We start from the raw sequence: 18,736 nt of genomic DNA, 5'->3' as shown, positions 1-18,736 counted from the left end.
TCAGGATTAAACAAAGACTGTGAATGGCTATCCAACTACAGAAGCAGTTTCTCCTCCCTTGGTGTTCACACCTCTACTGCTAGCAGAGCACCTCACCCTCCCTGATTGAACTAACCTCGTTATCTCCATACTGATTTATACCTGCCTCTGGAGATTTCCATTACTTGCATCTGAAGAAGTGAGGTTCTTACCCACGAAAGCGTATGCTCCCAATACTTCTGTTAGTCTTAAAGGTGCCACAGGACCCTCTGTTGCTTTTTACAGATTCAGACTAACACGGCTACCCCTCTGATTCTTGCTTCTAATGTATTTGTAGAATGTTTTCTTGTTACCCTTTATGTCTCTGGCTAGTTTAATCTCATTTTGTGCCCTGGCCTTTCTAATTTTGTCCCTACATGCTTGTGTTGTTTGTTTATATTCATTCTTTGTAATTGGACCTAGTTTCCACTTTTTGTAGGACTCTTTTTTTGAGTTTCAGATCATTGAAGATCTCCTGGTTAAGCCAGGATAGTCTCTTGCCATACTTCCTACCTTTTCCTATGCAGTGAGATAGTTTGCTCTTATGCGCTTAATAATGTCTTTCAAAAACTGCCAACTTTCTCAAACTGTTTTTCCTCTTAGAGTTGCATCCCATGGGATCGTACCTACCAATTCCCTGAGTTTCCTAAATACCTATCTCATAGCTCTCATCCACTATTGAGCGGTCCGTGCTTGCCTCCGTTCGACACACAATGCCAGTCTCCACTGCCCATTTCCTAAATTAACAAAAAACTTTTCACATTCTTTCATGCTAACCCACATGCTTGTGAGGTGCTCCCCATACATATCCACAAAACAACCTCATTACCCACCTTCAAATCCCTCCTCAGCCTCTCCTCTGCTGTGATGCCTACAAAATACATGACAATGCTGTTGGTGCCTATTATGCTCACATTGTTTACTTGTCTATATTTCCATCTGTTGTCTCTTGTGTTATACATAGATTGTAAGCTCCTGGGGGCAGGAGATTGTCTTTTTGTTCTGTGTTTGTACAGCGCCTAGCACAATGGAGTCCTGGTCCATGACTAGGGATTCTAGGCACTATGGCAACACAAATAATAAATAATAATTTTGGCAGGGAATTAGGGATGTTATAGTGTGCCCTCACCACCAGAACACTCCCCTCACCAGTGGCAGGACACTGCATTGCAGGGACTCATCCTCTCCAGTGCCCCCCTGAGTCGTTGTTCCTCCAGTCAGACCAGCTCTCAGTCCAGACCCCTTTCAGGGATAACAGAAAATCTTAACTCAAAATAGACACCTAGGCATTTAAGTCTATAATATAAACACTAGCCCTTAATAGATACCCAAGGCCAGTGCTATCGATGTTAGGTTACTTGGGTTACAGCAGGGAGAGTCTTCCTTCCCTATCCTGACTCCACCCAGAAATGGCCCCTAGTAGAAGAAGCCCGCCCTTTTCATCTAGCCCACTCAGCTCTGACTGCACTCAGCCCCTTCTAGATGCCAGAAGACCAACTCTCACTTGTTCTGCTGCAGGTGATCATGAGAGACTTCTTTAGTCATCTACTGGTGGTATGAACTCACTGCTCTTCCCTTCCAGCGGGATATCGTCTCATGGTGGGGTGTGCCAAGGTTCTGGGGGCTCCAACAGGGGGCAATGAATGCTTGGTACACCTCATCACACACCTCATCCCACATGGATCCATGGGTCTTATTTCCTGTTCCTTCCTGTGAAAAGAAATCTGTATTTCCATGTTGTATTCCTGACCGGTGGCATATTTGGAATACACAGGGCTGTATCACCAGGTACCATCTTGTGATGCGTGGACTGGTGTCTTTCATTGCTTGCATCCACTTTAAGGAGGCATAGTCACCATATGTATTCCCCGGGCCTGGGTTCCCCTACCAGCCACTGGGGACATGGTACTGAACATGCAGACGACAGTGGACTGCCTGGGATGATTTGGTCTGGAAAGACTTTGTTACACCTCACAGAAGGGGGAACCATGGACTGACCTGGCTGGAGGGCTGAGTCATGAAAATGAGGCTGCAGTTCCTGGAGCGAGAAGGATAAGAGGACGATGGGAGAGACACCAGAAGAGGAGAGTGCAATGCCGGGTGAGAGCTAATTCCCAGAGAGACCAGGGAGAGGTGACACTAGTGGTGAGTGTATCCCGCAACACACTTCTTGGGAGTTGTATACTAATACAACTCCTAGGCCAACTTCTGATGCATCTGTTTGAAGAATAAATGGTAGCCAGAAGTCTGGGTACCGGAGCATAGGTTGCCTCCATAAAATGTCCTTTATCTTTTCAAAGACTTCCTCAGACTCCCTTGTACATAGTACCGCTGGTGTGGATACCTTTGTAAGTTTAGTCAAAGATGTTGCCAGGGTGGCAAATTGTGGAATGAAGCAATGAGAATAACTTGTCAGTCCTAGAAACCCCCCCACTTGCTTCTTGGTCTTGGGGACCAGGGTTTTCTTCAAGGCTTCTCTCTTGTTCTCAAGAGAATAGGTTCAACCATTTCCCATAATCTATCCAAGGTATTTAGTTTCTTACATGCCAAATTTGCATTTTTGGGGGTTTGCTGTGAGTCCGGCCTCCCCCAGCAACTAGTACAGATGCCACATGGACCAAGTGTGACCATCAGTCTGTGCTGAAAATAACCACATTGCCAAAGTATACTGCTGCAAACTGGTGGCAAACCACATGGTCCATGAACGGCTGGGGCCCCATGCAAACCAAAGGACATGGTGGTGAACTGAAAAAGCCTCAGGGGCATGGCAAATACTGTTTTTTCCCCTCAAATCTAGTGTAAAGGGTATTTGCCAGTACCCTTTTGTCAAGTATAGTGTTATACTATACCTTGCCTTCCCTAAATGATCAAGGAGCTCATCTACCTGGGGCACTGGATAAGTTTCAAACTAGGATAGAATCCAGGAATCTATGCATCACCAGATGTTGTTGTCTGGTTTAGGTAATAGCACCACAGGACTGCACCAGGGACTTGTGGACTTCTCAGTGACTGAGTTCCAGCATTAACTGTACCTTCCACTACACAACTCCATGAAGCTTCGTAGAGATTTGATGGGTTTTATGTTCAGGCTTTGTCCCTGGGTTTGTCAGAATTTGGTGTACCAGGATGTGCCTGGCAGGGAGGAGAACAGTGAATAGTGCTCCAAGAGGTTCTTGGCTATCCAGAATAAATGTGAGGCAAGATCTGCTGCTACTGATACATCGGGGGGGCACTGGAGCCTCTACCTGTGGTACAGGAGAACAGGGAGATCTCGGGGATCTATACATAGGTTTTCTTGGGCTCACCATGGTTTTAACAGATAAACATGATAAATCTGATCTCACAGTCCCCCTCGCCAACTCGCCAGATGACCTCGTATGGACATTGCCATTTGGCCAAAAGTTTAATTTCCATATTGGGGACTAATACTAGATCCCTGGGCTAATAAACCCTGTCTTGAGCACCTTTATTGTAGTGTCAGACCTGCATTTGCTGGGCTCGCAGTACATTTTCTTGAGCAAATTGTCTCATGAGACCCAGCCATTCCCACATCCACATGACATAATGTAGTACATTTTGGGAGTGGTATGGTTATTCTTCCCAGGCTTCTCTAAGGATAACTAGAATTCCCCAGGACTTTCGGCCATACAGTAATTCAAAGGACAAAAACCCCCTCGATGTAGTGTATGAAGTGCCACAAGCAAAGAGCAGGTTGACAGAAGCTTGTTCCCCACAGGAGCAAATGTCCTCATGTATGCAGATAACCTGCGCTGAATCATCATATCAGAGAACTCTGGGTCAGAAAAGGTTTCCCAGACTAACACATGGAAAACCCTGGGCCCATTAAGCCCAAAGCTGTTTGCCTGCAAAGTTGTACTGGGACTATATATACTTGTCAACTGCTTGATCAGAGCTGCCACAAAGTATGATTCTACAGTCCATGAGGTCACATTCCATTGGGGACATGAATGAGTGATAGGTCCTGGCTTCCTGCAACAAACATAATCAATGTGATTGCTAGGAAAGCCTGCATTACCAGCTTTTGATTGCAACTCTCAGTAGTCCTCTCCTGGAGATGTGATCAACATCCCCTGATGCAACAATTTGGGTTGCGTTGTGGAGTCCATTAGCTGGCCTCCACTTGCTCCTGAAGTCTGCTGGGGGCTCGACAGTGCCTTTCTCATCTTACGGCTGTGTCTGTGAGCCATCTGGCTTGAAGTGATTAGTTTTACTGGGCCAACCTTTAGCTAGATAATCTGCAGTGATCTGGATGGCAAATGCTATTGAGTTGGGGTTTTGCCAGTGAACTCAGGTCTGAATTGCAGTAGGCAGAACTGCCAATTATTGCTCAATGATTGCTGAGTCTATAATGTCTAGTGCAACGCAGGTCTCTGGACAGAGCCACTGGATAGCCCAGTCCTTCAGACATTGGGCCATGATGTGGGATCATGATGCAGGAGAAAAAGGTTCTGTCCAGAATCAGTGTTGATATGTCTCTGGGGACACACCCATCTGATGACAATCATTATGGTGTCATATTCTTTAGCTGCCTCATTGTCAAGGGCCTGGCAGGTGGCCTGGTCTTCCCCAGACAGCAAAGGCAAAAGCCAAGCAGCTCAGATACTCTTAGCCCATTGGGCTATCCACTCAAATATGACCAGGTATGCCTTTGGGTCATCATCTGGCCCCAACTTAGCAAGGTCAGGCCTGGCCTTAGTGGCACTGTTCCAGACAGGGATAGGCTAGCTATCCACCGGAGCACTGATTCCTGAAACTCTCTGTTGCTGTTGTTGCTATAGTTGATGTCGCTCAAGGCTGTCCATTGGGCTTCTTGTTGCCCCTTTAGGAACAGCCACTGAGCCTCTGCATGAGCTTGCTGTTGTCAAGCAAAAAGCCTTAACAAATCTTCCATTGTCCCCTTTGAGGACCATCACCGCTTCTGGTTCCATGTATTATAATGTGCACTCACCACAAAAATGCCCGTCCATGTCAGGACGCAGCATTTCAGGGACTCTTCCTCTCTAGCGCACACCTGAGTCCTGGTTCCTCATTGGTCTGCTGCATCTGTGTCTTAGCCCTCTGGTCAGGCCAGCTCTCAGTCCAGACCCCTTCCAGGGTTAACAGAAAGGAATAAAATCTCAACTCAGAATAGCCACCTGGGCATTAAAGTTCATAATATAAACACTAGTCCTTCCCTGTCCTGACTTCACTCTGAACAGGCCCCTAGTAGAAAAAAACAGCCCTTTTTATCTGGCCCGCAGAGCTCCAGTTGGCCTCAGCCTGTCCCCGGCCTTTCTAAATGCCAGAAGACCAACTTCCACTGGTTCTGCCTGTAGCTGATCATAGGACGCCTCTCTAGGTATCCCTATAGGTCTGAACTTGCTGCTTTTCCCCTCCAGTAGGATACCTTCTTAGGGCAGATTGTGCAAAGATGGTGGGCCTCCATCAGTGATTGGCAAATTCTTGGTATACCCTGTCACAAGGGAGCTATTGATGACACAGATGATTGGCAGAGCATGAGAGTGAGACTTCCCTCTGATAGAACAATTCAGGAGAGATCTTTAGATGTCACCCTCTTTAATCCCCTCCTACTAGTTTTCCACTGGAAATGTGCAATGAAGTCCAATGTATGTAATATATGTAACTTGTTTTTTGCTTAACAAGATTACTTGTGTCTCAGTCATAGGTGCAGGAATTAGGGGTGCTATTGCACCCCCTGGCTTAAAGTGGTTTCCATTATATACAGGGTTTACAATTTGGTTTAATGGCTCTCAGCACCCTCACTATAAAAATTGTCCCAGCAACTCTGGTCTCAGTGGTAAATGGTGACCTTCATTTTAGTTAATATTTACCTGTAATTTCAATAGTCTTGATGATGTTATTAAATGTCTCAAAGCTGCAGAGTAAGGCAGATATCATAATATTTTTAGCAAACGATAACATGATCCACAGAAAAATACATGGAAGGGTTAAGTACAGCCAGCGAATACATTACATATCTAGAAACAAGAGTCACATGTTACAGGGCAAGGGAAGAGTGGGGTAGTGAGGGAAAATCATTGCTGATATCCACTGATACCCTTACTTAAATAATTATATATAAATATATGTATAAATGTATGGACCACTTTATCTGCTCTGTAATTTTTCATCTTAATTTTTAAAATACAAATGGACTTGATTCTTCTAACTAACTAAGCAAATAAATTGTCTCTTTCAGTAACATGATAGTCAATTATTTCGGAAATTCCTAGATTAGGGGAGGGGCAACCATACAAAGTTCTCAAAGTTGCAGAGTGAGAGAGATGGTGCCATATGATATAACTGGCAAAAGTTTCAAAGTTACAGGTGAGAGGTATATGGTACTTCACTGGAATACATATATTGATACTGTGTTAAAAGATTTAACAAAGGTCTTAAAGCTATGTGGTAAGCTATGTACAATGTCACCTTATGCTTATTTTTTGTCAAGGTCTTCACAGTTGCATCAGTGCATGCTATGTCCTGTGTAAAGCTGTGCTGCACCATCTTGTGAATAATGGATGTCTCCACATTCTGCACTTAGGTATTCTATTGCATTTATCAAAACATCATGCACCATATTATATGTAACTAAGGTCTCAATACCCTATACTGTGGTGTACACATCATGTTTAGCAGTGGTTTCAGTGCCCAGCCACGAGCCAGGCTGCACCATGTTTGGTGTTGAACTGGATGGCTCCCAGCAAAGCGTGCTGCCCTGTGATTGATTACAGTATTAATGCCAGAGATAGAAAAACTTTGCTGTGCCATAAAAGTAGTACCTACATATGCCAAAGTTGATTACTGTGCTATGAATAGTGGTATCCTCGACACTCCCTACCCCAGGAATGGACATGTTGTGCTGTAAAGAGTGGGATTTGACACATCCTGCCCTCCCAGAGGGGTGTCCCATATCATAAATAGCGGGCTTGTGACTCGCCCCAGGGGAATTCTGCACCATGAATAGTGGTGCTCTCGACAACCTGGGGAGAGACATCCTATATGATAAATAGCAGTGCTCTTGACACAACTTGGATAAGCATCCTGTGCCAGGAATAGAGACATTGTGCATTAACATAAGAATGGCCATAGTGCATCAGACCAATAGTCCATCTAGCCAAAGACCCTGTCTTCTGACAGTAGCCAATGCCATATGCTTCAGAGGGAATGAACAGAACAGGCAATCATCAAGTGATCCCTGTCATCCACTCCCAGCTTCTGGCAATCAAAGACTAGGATAGGGATCAGCAACCTTTGGCACACAGCCCGCCAGGGTAAGCACCCTGGCAGGGCAAGCCGGTTTGTTTACCTGCCGCGTCAGCGGTTCGCCGCTCCAGGCCAATGGGGGCAGTGGGAAGCGGTGGCCAGCACATCCCTCAGCCCGCACCACTTCCTGCAGCCCCCATTGGCCTGGGACAGCGAACCGCGGCCTGGGAACCAGCGAACCGCGATCGGCCGAACCTGCGGATGCAGCAGGTAAACAAATCAGCCCGGCCCGCCAGGGTGTTTGCCCTAGCGGGCCGCGTGCCAAAGGTTGCGGATCCCTGGGCTAGGGACACTCCTGACCATCTTGCCTAATAGCCATTGATGGACCTATCCTCCATGAACTTATCTAGTTCTTTTTTGAACCCCTATATAGTTTTGGCCTTCCTAAGATCCCCTGGCAATGAGTTCCACAGGTTGACTGTGCGTTAGGTGAAGAAGTACTTTTTGTTTGCTTGTTTTAAACCTGCTGTTAATTTTATTGGGTGACCCCTGGTTTTGTGTTATGTGAAGGAGTAAATAACACTTCCTTATTCACTTTCTCCACCTCAGTCATGATTTTATAGACCTCTATCATATCCCCTTTTAGTCGTCTCTTTTTCCAAGCTGAAAAGTCCCAATCTTTTTAATCTCTCCTCATACAAATGCTGTTCCATACCCTTAGTCATTTTTTTTGCCCTTCTCTGTACCTTTTCCAATTCTAATCTCTCTTTTATGAGATAGGGTCACCAGAACTGTACACAGTATTCAAGGTATGGGCATACCATGGATTTATATAGTGGCATTCTGATATATATTATTATTGTTGTTGTTGTCTTATTAGCTATACCTTTCCTAATGGTTCCTAACATTCTGTTAGCTTTTTTGACTGCTTTTGCACATTGAGCAGATGTTTTCAGAGAACTATCCACAATGACTCCCAGATCTCTTTCTTGAATGGTAATAGATAAATTAGATCCCATCATTTTGTATTAACAGTTGGGATTATGTTTTCCTTTGAACTACTGTACGGATGCCACCCACTGGCATATTAGACATCGCGAAGGCGGAATGGGCAGAACAACCCAACCCGGGGAAGAACATAATCATACACGTGTCCCAGATGAGAGAACAAATAGCCCAAGTGATCCCCATAGTATGAGAGCATTTTGAGAAAGCACAAGAGGCCCAACGAACCTACTACAACCATCATGCAAAAACACAGAAATTTCAACCAGGAGAACGGGTGCTGGTGCTGGTACCAATAACAGAAAGCAAGCTCCTGGCCAGTTGGGGTGGATCCTATGAGATCACAGAAGCAGTTGGGGAAGTGAATTATAAGGTGAAGCAGCCAGACCGCCAAAGAACAGAGCAGATCTACCCCGTCAACTGACTGAAACCCTGGCTCGATCGGGAGATGTGCCTGGCCATCCTGCCAGCTCCACCGCAGGCAGATGGCCAACAAGGGCAGGTAAGGATATCCCCCGAATTAGCCCCAGAACAATGAACAGAGGTTGTCAAATGATCCAGCAGAACCAAGATGTGTTCTCCACACAACCAGGCCGTTGATCCAACACCACATCGTCACCTGTCCCGGAGCAAGGGTGACGACAAAACCATATTGCAAAAAGAGGCAAAAAGAGAAGAAATTAGGGCAGAAGTAAGGAAGATGCTGGAACTTGGGGTGATTTGAGGAATCCCACAGCCAGTGGTCCAGCCCTACTGTCTTGTTCCCCAAGCCTGACGGCACCCTGAGGTTTTGTAATGACTTTCGGAAGTTAAATGAGGTATCCCAATTCGATGCCTACCCGATACCAAGTATTGATGAGCTGGTGGATCAGTTAGGCAAGGCCCGATACTTGACCACCTTGGACTTGACAAACGGCTACTGACAGATCCCCCTGGCTGAGGATGCCAAGGAAAAAAACGCTTCTCTATACCTGACAGCCTCTTCCAATATACCGTCCTCTCTTTCGGGCTCCATAGGGTTCCTGCAACTTTCCAACGATCGATGGATAGATTACTTCAACCCCATGCCAAGTATGCTGCCGCCTATTTAGTTGATGTGGTAATCCATAGCCCTGACTGGGATACGCACCTGGGGAAAGTGGAAGTGGTACTAGATGCTCTTAGGCTGGCCTCACCGCTACCTCATCCAAATGTGCAACAGGGTTAGCCAAGGCCAGATACCTCGGGTATGTAGTCAGAAGGGGCCTGGTGAAGCCCCAGTGGAACAAAGTGGAGGCAATACAGGAATGGCCCCACCCGACCCACAAGAAGCAAGTCAGAGCGTTCTTAGGGATGGTGGGGTACTATCGCCAGTTCATCTCTCACTTCGCCATGAGGGCAGTGCCTCTGATGGACCTGATAAGAGCTTGTGGCCTGGAGATAGTTAAGTGGATCAAGGCGGCAAAAGAAGCTTTCACAGACCTAAGAACGATCCTTTGCAGTCATCCAGTGCTCGCAGCCCCAGATTTCAAAAAGGAATTCATCCTACAACAAATGCCTTGGAGGTAGGACTTGGGCCATCCTTTCACAGATGGTGGGGGATGAGGAGCACCCGATCCTATACCTCAGCCAAAAGCTCCTGCCCAGGGAGCAACGGTACGCCATAGTAGAAAAGGAATGCCTAGCAGTTAAATGGGCCATGGAGATTCTATGGTAATATCTACTTGGACGGCGGTTCACCCTTGTGACGGACCACGCCCCACTCCAATGGATGCACACAAACAAAGAGAGGAATGCACGAGTGACTAGATGGTTCCTATCCCTACAACCTTTCCACTTCTGGATACAGCATAGAGCCAGAAGACAACACGGCAACGCGGACGGACTGTCACGACAACACTGTCTCTTGTCCCAAGTAGCCCAACCCTGTGGTATTGAGTGGGGGCGTGGGGGGATATGTAATACAGGAGGGCCAGGGAGCAGTGGGAGAGTGGTAGAGGGGAAATATTGAATAGTAGTGGACCCAGGACAGACCCATGGGGGACATCACTATTTACCTCTCTGCATTCTGAAAACTGACCAATTATCCCTACTCTTTGTTTTCTTTTAATCAGTTACAGATCTGTAAGAGAACCTTCCCTCTTATCTCATGACTGCTTACTTGTTTAAGAGCCTTTAGTGAGGGACCTAGTCAAAAAGGCTTTCTGAAAGTCTAAGTACACTATATCCCCTGGGTCACCCTTGTCCAGATATTTGTTGACCCCCTCAGAGACTCCTAACAGATTGTTGAGGCATGATTCCCCTTTACAAAAGCTGTGTTGACTCCTCCCCAACAAATTGTGTTTGTCTATGTGTCTGATAATGCTATTCTTTACTATAGTTTCAGCCAGTTTGGCTGGTATTGACGTTAGGTGTACAGGCCTGTAATTGCCAGGATCATTTCTGGAGCCTTTTTTAACAATTGGTGTTACATTAGCTATCCTCCAGTTATCGGGTACAGAAGCTGATTTAAATGATAGGTTACATACCACAGTTAGTAGTTCTACCATTTCATATTTGAGTTCCTTCAGAACTCTTGGGTGACCACCATCTGGTCCTGGTGATTTATTGTTTAATTTATTGTGAATTGTGAACAGTGGCATTTTCAACAGCCCCTGTGTGTGTTCTGCACTGTGGATAGTGGTGCTGTCACTACTAGAGGAGAGTCCTGACCCAGGAATAGTGGCATTCTTGACATACCTTGGGAGGCAGGGGAGGAGGGATTCTGCAACCTGAATAGTGGCACTGTTGCCACCCCGTCCCCTCAGTGGGGCATCCTAAGCCATGAACAGTGGTGCTCTCAACATCTCCAGGTTCTAGGAATGGGTCACTCTGGGTGCCAACTTCAAGGTGGCACTGTACTGCTCACATTTTTTTGTTTCTATTAATTAGCTTGCCTTCCCCCCGTCCTCTGCTGATTGGTTGGTGGTGAGTTATTTCTTTTGTGACTTAGCCACTACCATTTTCCACCCTGGCTGGCAAAAAAGCTAGGGCCACTCCTGGTCCTGCACTCTGAACAGTGGTGCTCTTGACACCTTCCAGAGTGCCACTGTGTGTCACTGACTGCCCGTCTTGACACCCGCCGGAGGAGTGTGAATAGCGGCACACTGTGAATAGTGGCATAATGGGACTAGTGTGGCACCAGGGATGTGCCCCTGGGACGGGGCGTCCTGCACGGTGAATAATGGTGCAATAGACGTGCCCCGGGATGGCATGTCCTGCACGGTGAATGGTGGCGTCTTGTGCACCGTTCAATGCACCTAGCTCTTGGCTGGGGTGTGGGGGGGGTCATCCCTGCTGCCCCTCCCCCAAGTACTCCCCAGGCTGGTAGTCGGCAAGGAGGTGCTGAAATACCTGGCCATGGACTTGGCTCTGCCTCTTCATATAGACATGCGGCTGCTCTGCGGCCAGCGAGTAGATGTTGCCGATGAGGGGCAGCCTCCGGGGCCCCGGCGGGAAACCAGGCGGCCGCCTCTGCTTGAGCAGCTGCCTCACCAGCAGCGAGAGGAGGAGGAGCAGGAGCGCGCCAGTGCCCACCGCCGTGAGCACCTGACCCTGGGACCACATTCCCCCGCTCCGCCGCTGCCCTCTGCCAGCGCCCGACTCCCCTTTCCCCCGCCCCTTCACACAGCCACGTGGGCGCTGCCGTCCCTCGACCGCCCTGATTGGCCGGCGGCCGTGCTAGTCAAGAGACTCCAAATATGATTGGCGGAGTCAGTCCGGCGGCCGGCTCTTCCTCCCCCCTCTCAAGTTCTCAAAAGAGGCCGTTGGGATTTCGGCCGTTACTCCCCCCCAAGTGCTCACTCCGCGTGTAACCCAGTTCTGCGCTGTTTCACTCAGCCAGCGGCGAGCCGAGGCGGGCTGGTTACATAACTGACCCTCGTGTAGCTGGCAGCAAAAATATTTGTTCGGGGAGTTGCTCCCCCCCCCGGCCAGCCGTGAACAGTCCAGGTCCCCTACTTCACCCTAGCGCCCCAACCACCAGTCTCGCAGTAGCGTAACTGGGGAGAGTAGTGGACAAGGCCCTTATGGGTTGTTTCAAGGAGGGGCTCTTACCTGCGCTTGCAATAAAGGTCGCTGCCGGTTACAAACAGCCCTGTGGTGCAGACCATGCAGCTTCCTCAGAGAAAGCTCCAGTCGAGCGAATTAGTGATCAGCCACCCTGTGCCTTGCAAACAGTAGTGAGGAGCAGACAGAAATAAAGCACATCACTAGGAAGAGAGGGTGGGTGGGAGGGAGGCAGCTTGAAAGCTGCAGGCGAGCTGTTGGGGTTTGGCTCGTAACTGCTTGGGGGGCTTTTTGCACCATCTGTGCCTTACAAAGTTGTTTGAGCAGGCTAAGATGCAATGCTTTAGGAATATGCTTCCCCTAGACTGAAAGAATCTTCTGCTGAGGTCAAATGGCATGCCAGCCTTCAGCACCAGACAGTAACTCCATAAATGGGGCCCTGGAAAGACCTTCTGAGAAGAAGTTTTCAAACCAGGCTATGGGGAAACATTTCAGCAGTAATTAAGTGATTTAAGAGCTTAAATCCCAGGCTCCTAAATCACATAGGAGCTTTAGAATAGTCTACCATATGTGATTGTTTTATTGGTTTGGAGGGATGTGTATGCAAAGTGATTGACTTTTCCATCTAAAAATCAAAAAGATTACTATTCTGAGTAAAATGTTATGAACATGTTTGAGGCAGGAAGCCATTTATTATTTAAGTCATTAATTAACTAAGGGGTTTTTAACTTTGGAAAGTTTTTCAATTTTATTTTGCTACAGTCCAAGTGTGCTCCTGTGAGAGACAAAATGCAAACTGGATGTTTGAATTCCTGTCCTGTGGCATCAAATTATACTATACCTGCCCATGATTGAGGGGTTTAAATATATTTCCAGTGAAAGGTGATTAAATTGGGAGGGGGAAGTGAAAGAAAAGGAGGAAAAAAACAAGTCTATTCCAAGGAGGAGGTTGACTGATAATAAACTCAAGATTTTAGTTTTTTACACTATCTTTTTATTTTATTTAGGGATGGGAGGTTATAAAAAAATCATACATGGACAGGCCAAAGCACTGTAGTATTCCTGTTCTACTTTCCCCTCCATACCTATCCTCTCTCTCTTCTAGGGTGACCAGACAGCAAATGTGAAAAATCGGGACAGGGGTGGGGGGTAATAGGAACCTATATAAGGAAAAGACCTCAAAATTGGGACTGTCCCTATAAAATCGGGACATCTGGTCACCCTACTGTCTTCTGGCTGTAGGGTGACCAGACAGCAAATGTGAAAAATCGGGACAGGGAGTGGGGGATAATAGGAGCCTATATAAGAAAAAGACCCAAAAATCAGGACTGTCCCTATAAAATCAGGACATCTGGTCACCCAATCTGACCGCTCCACTATTGTATCTTTGAAGTGTGAATTGCAAATCAAAATTTAAGAAAAGCACTGTTGCACTCCATTTTACATTCTTTAGCAAGACATTACAGTGACTGAAGTGTTTGGGAGAAACTGGGAGTGTCCCAAATACTGGGTGACTGTATTCAGCAGCACTTTCTTTGAGAGAGCTAAGCAGATTGTTGCTTAGGGTTGTGCCATCTACTCCCAACATTGCACGATAATCTCAGTTTGTCAACTTTGATCCTCTGTGCTGATGATAGCTTTTGCAGGATACAAAAAGTGAGAAAGGTATTAAAAAGATGTATTCATACAGTGATATGATATGGTCATATGATCATCTCGGAAATTTATAATCAGTAGAGCATATGCAGGGCCGGCTCTACGTTTTTTGCCGCCCCAAGCAAAAAATTTGCCGCCCCAATCTCCGAGAACACAACTAGCCAAGCAAAAAAAAAAAAAAATGGCCAGAATGCCGCCCCTGGAATTGTGCCACCACAAGCACGTGCTTGCTTTGCTGGTGCCTAAAGCCAGTCCTGAGCATATGTACAAATGTGAAGAGCATTACCAGTAAGCTGCTGTAAGGCCTAGGGATGTTTGTAACTCTAGGTAGCTGATTTGAGTTAACTAACATGAGCAAAAATCCTGGTGAAAACAAGTCAGTTTGTAGTTTTCATATGAGTTAGCAGGAGAAGGTAAATCCTAGGATCTCCCATAATCTTTACTTCGTCTTACTAACTCATGTGAAAACTACAAACTGCTTTGTCTTTCATTGCTTAAGTATCTTCTGCAGCTATCCCAAAATTGAATTCAGACCATTTCCCTACATGGAAATTCCATGCACAGAGATGGAATTTCTTTTATTAACTTGAATCTTTGGGTGGAACAAAAATAAACATAAAGTACATAGTGCCAATGCTCACAAGTACTTTCCTGAATTTTCTTTACAATATTTGGTGATTCTTATTGACAGATTGCTAGCTATGGACTTATAACTTGCTCCGATTTTGAGGTCTTAAATGAGTTGCCAATTTCTCTCTCTCCCCTCATATCAATACATCACTACTTCTACTGTAATCCGTACTCCATTACTAAGGAATCCACACATTTCTTCCTGTCCATAAGAAATTGTCTTAATCCCATCTTGAGCTTTCCAACACATCAACTAAATTTCTTCTTTAAACTGTCAAGTTGCAGATTATGTTCTCCCCTCAGCCAGACAAGCTGTCAGAGTTCCAGCATATTTTCTACTTTTTACTGTAGATTTGTCTTTCATTCAGAGACTCATGAAGGATTTTTTTTTCACACACTATTGTAGAATTAACTAGGTGCATTGTTACTTTATAATCATTGTGAAGCATTAGGTTTTGGCCACTATAGTAGTCAAGATACCAGGATGCCAGACTTGAAGGACCAATGATTCTTATGATGGTTCCTGTGACTCAGTCACCTCCACACAATTATTTCCCCACCACCACCCTTCTCCTTGATCATTTCAGAACTGACCCATTTCCTCTCCCCATCTGTATTAGTCCAATACTGAGGTAATTTAATGTAGCCATCACACATCCATCCTTAGATTTCACAAAGATTAAATCTAATATGGATTCTTCTTCCCAAACTACAATCCAGATCACTCTTCTCAATGACAATCACTTTCATGGCCTTCACTGGCCATATTAGCCACCCAGAGATCTCAGCTAGTGCCCCAGTCTCACTCTCATCTTTGCCAACTGTTTCCAGGGTTCTTCTATTATTTAAATATATCTGGATGGGCACCATTTGTATTGAGCTTGTATAGGATAAGAAAGAAAAGGAAAGATAATAGATCACTTTGGCAGCATTATTTTGAATGGGATGGATGAGAATGAATCTAGTATAAAAAATACTCAAGAGGAGGAGATTAGGGCATGGAAGAGCAATTTGGCCATTTGGATAGAAAGAAAGGAGTAAGTTTTATATAGTGTAGAAGAAAAAGTAACCGGATTAGGCCTGATTTGGATGAAGAAGAGAAATAAAGAGAGGAATTGAACTTAACCATCGCCCAGCTAATGTGCTTGGGTGGCAGGGAAAACTGTAGTGTTATCATTTGTGATAGAGAATGGATGTATTGAAGAACATTCAGGAGGAACAATGAGCTCAGTTTTGGCCATTTTGATCTTAAGCAGATGCGGAGCCATCCAAGATTAAATATCTAAAAGTTACTGAGAAATCCATGATTGAATACAGAAGAAAGGTTCAGAGGGGATAAGTATATTTGAAAGTTGCCAACACAGAAATGATAATTAAACCCATATGAGATGATCAGGTTACTCCAGGATAAGATGTCGAGGGAGCATACAAAGGGGCCAAGAGCTGAACCATGAGAAATTATATCAGAAGAGTTAAGCTCCCACTCTATCTAGTCACTGTTCTTTTTATATCTTTTGGGGGATCTTATGATATCTCTGTTATACTCTTAAGAGAATAGGAACAATTTCTAATTTCCCTCTGTATCTCACAAGCTTGCATTCACCCATGTTACTTATTCTCTTAACTCAATAACCCCCTATTTATAGAACACTAGCTACTGCTTTCACACTTCTCACAACACAAATAAGTTGGAAAAGTTATAACGAGGTTAGAGTTTTCTCCCTGAAACTTCAAGATTGTTTCCCACATGATATATACTAGTACTCTTGTCTCTGTAATTTATAAATAGCATACTCTACTAGAAAACATTTTTATATCCTAGACAAATAATGCTAGAAAAACTTTTCCTCTTTCCTTTTACTCACATGCTAATTACTCAACACAATGAAATATGAGAAACTCATTTAATAAATCTGCTGTCAAACACAAGATTTTATCTATGGGAGTTAAATAACACTTTCGTAACACACCCATAAAAACACAACTATTACCAGTTTCTAAATTACAGTCTCTGGCTAGCTAAACCTGCAAGAGCTATGGTACTTTGTAGATATGTCAAACAGGAAAAAGTGGTATCTCATACTTTCTCTTGCCAGCTTGTTATTCAGAAGCTGACAATTTGCACTTTCTCAGCCACAGTATTGCCAACCCTAAATGTTAAAAAATCATGAGTCAGGCCCCCAAAATTATGAGATTGGCTTAAAAATTAATTGAGATTTTTTTTAAATAGTCAATTTTGGGATATTTTTGTTTGCTTTTGAGCCTTCAGGTACACTTCGGTTACATTTAAAGTTGCAATTAAATCATGAGAGTTTGCAACACTCCAGTCAAGTGAGTACAATACTTACTAATACTTTTGTTCCAAATGTGTAGCCCTTACCTTGACATACTCTTTATCAGAAATACAAGGAAAGAGAGCTTCTATGGAAGCCTGATGGAAAAGACTAGCCTAGTTTTTTGGCCCCGCATTGTCTCCTTTGCAACACTCTGGCAACACAATTTAGATGAAAAGCAGTCTTAAAAAGCCAACTGGGGCTGGCTAACTGCTCCCAGTCCACCCAGTGTAGAGGGCATATCAGAGAATGTAAGGATGTAAGTGGGTATGGTCTGAGGATCTTGTGCTCTAGTGATCCTGGGTCAATTGAATGGCTCCTATTGAGCTATCAGTACTAAGGCTGTACTAAGTTGAACCGGAGCCAAATCGGCTCCTTTTGACTGCTGGGAGTGGGAAGGCAGAAGGGTGGTGTAGCCTCCTCCTTCTTCCTTATGTCCTGTGCTGAGCATACCTTGGCTGAAACTAAAGACCTAGTCTGTAATTTCTCCACCTGACTTTTGCTGCCATCCCATTAATGTATAGGGCACAATCATGCAACTCTCACTAGTGCAAGCAACCAAGTGTGTGTGTGTGTGTGTATGTGTATATAACAAGATTAATTGTCAATTCTGATCTAACTTTTCAAATAGAAATAGAGAACGATATTCACCCCCTATCTCAAATGCAAAATGTGTAAAATTAAAGAGATATACTGAATTTAAATTAAGGTAAAGTTTCTGGACCAGATTTTCTCCCCTCAATCTGTCTCCTTTATGCTGCTCCAGAGGTGTAAAGGGGCCATATACTAACCATATTTGGTAAGCTGAGCATTGTTGGGTGAGCCCTCAGCTGGTATAAGGCCAGTATAACCACCTCCTACGTCACTCTCCCCCCTCCAGCTCAGAGGTATGGCTTGGGACAGAGAAGGGCATGTATGGAGCACTGTTGTGCTTTGATAATTTACAGCTGACAGGAGATCCTGATGGGGCTCATTACCAGCTGGCATGAATTAGGGCCTAGGGCTTGCTCAAACCAACATTGGGGATGGGACTGGAACTGGGTAGGACTGAGAATCAGGGAACCATAAATGGCTCCCTGACAGTTTGTCCCTGCCTCCTGTGCTAAGCAGATCTCAGTGCAGACTAGAATCTGACCCCCTAGTTTTAAAAATTGTGTCTTACTTAAAAGAATGTGTTAAGTTAAATTTGTTCTCAAATTTAGATTGTATAAAAACAAGCTTTTACAAAATCCAAGACCAAAGGAAATGTTTCCATTAAGTTAAAAATAATCCAATGTAAACAGTCTTTTAAACAAACAAACAAAAAAATTACTCTAATGCTTTGACTCCTTCCAATAAATGATCTACTAGGGTGTGTTCAGTTTAAAAAAATGTATGGTGAAGATAATAACCTAGACAAAGGGTTTGTTTGTTTTTAAGTGTCCCATTTATTTACATTGTTTTAATATCAGAATGATTTTTATTTAGGTTTGAAGAATAAAAGATATTCAACCTTATAATTTGTTTTGTAATAATATTTACTAAGGGCTATCTGATCATCGCATTACAACACCCGATGGTGTGTGTCCTCCAGGAATATAATCACTTACTGTGATTATCTTAACATGACTCATACACATATAAATATATACAGACCTTATTTCTTAAATTTAGATTACCATTTGATAATCTGCAGGTGTATTTTCTTTGGAGAGAAGGAGTTGTATTAAGGGAGAGATGAACCAATTACCTGACAACTCTAAACAAATACAGACCCAGTTTCAGTTCATGATGTCACGGTCTTCTGAGACATACAAGCAATAGAAAATCTATAGATTGTGTCATAAAACAACAGTACCAAA

General features: G+C 44.6%; 1 protein-coding gene across 1 annotated transcript in view; it reads right to left on the bottom strand.

Moving 5' to 3' along the window:
• LOC112108136 (vitamin D 25-hydroxylase) overlaps positions 1–11,835 on the bottom strand; it is a 37,592-nt gene extending 25,757 nt beyond the window's left edge. The window contains exon 1 of the mRNA XM_024202152.2: positions 11,623–11,835. Coding sequence (XP_024057920.1) covers positions 11,623–11,835 — 213 coding nt within the window. The remainder of the gene's footprint in view (positions 1–11,622) is intronic.
• Between the last annotated feature and the right edge of the window lie 6,901 nt (positions 11,836–18,736).

The sequence above is a fragment of the Terrapene carolina genome, unplaced genomic scaffold (assembly GCF_002925995.2).
Source record: "Terrapene carolina triunguis isolate 2854851 unplaced genomic scaffold, T_m_triunguis-2.0 Scaffold96, whole genome shotgun sequence".
Classification (NCBI taxonomy): domain Eukaryota; kingdom Metazoa; phylum Chordata; order Testudines; family Emydidae; genus Terrapene; species Terrapene triunguis.
Note: the sequence above shows the minus strand (reverse complement) of the source record. Positions and strands in the feature narration are given on the sequence as shown.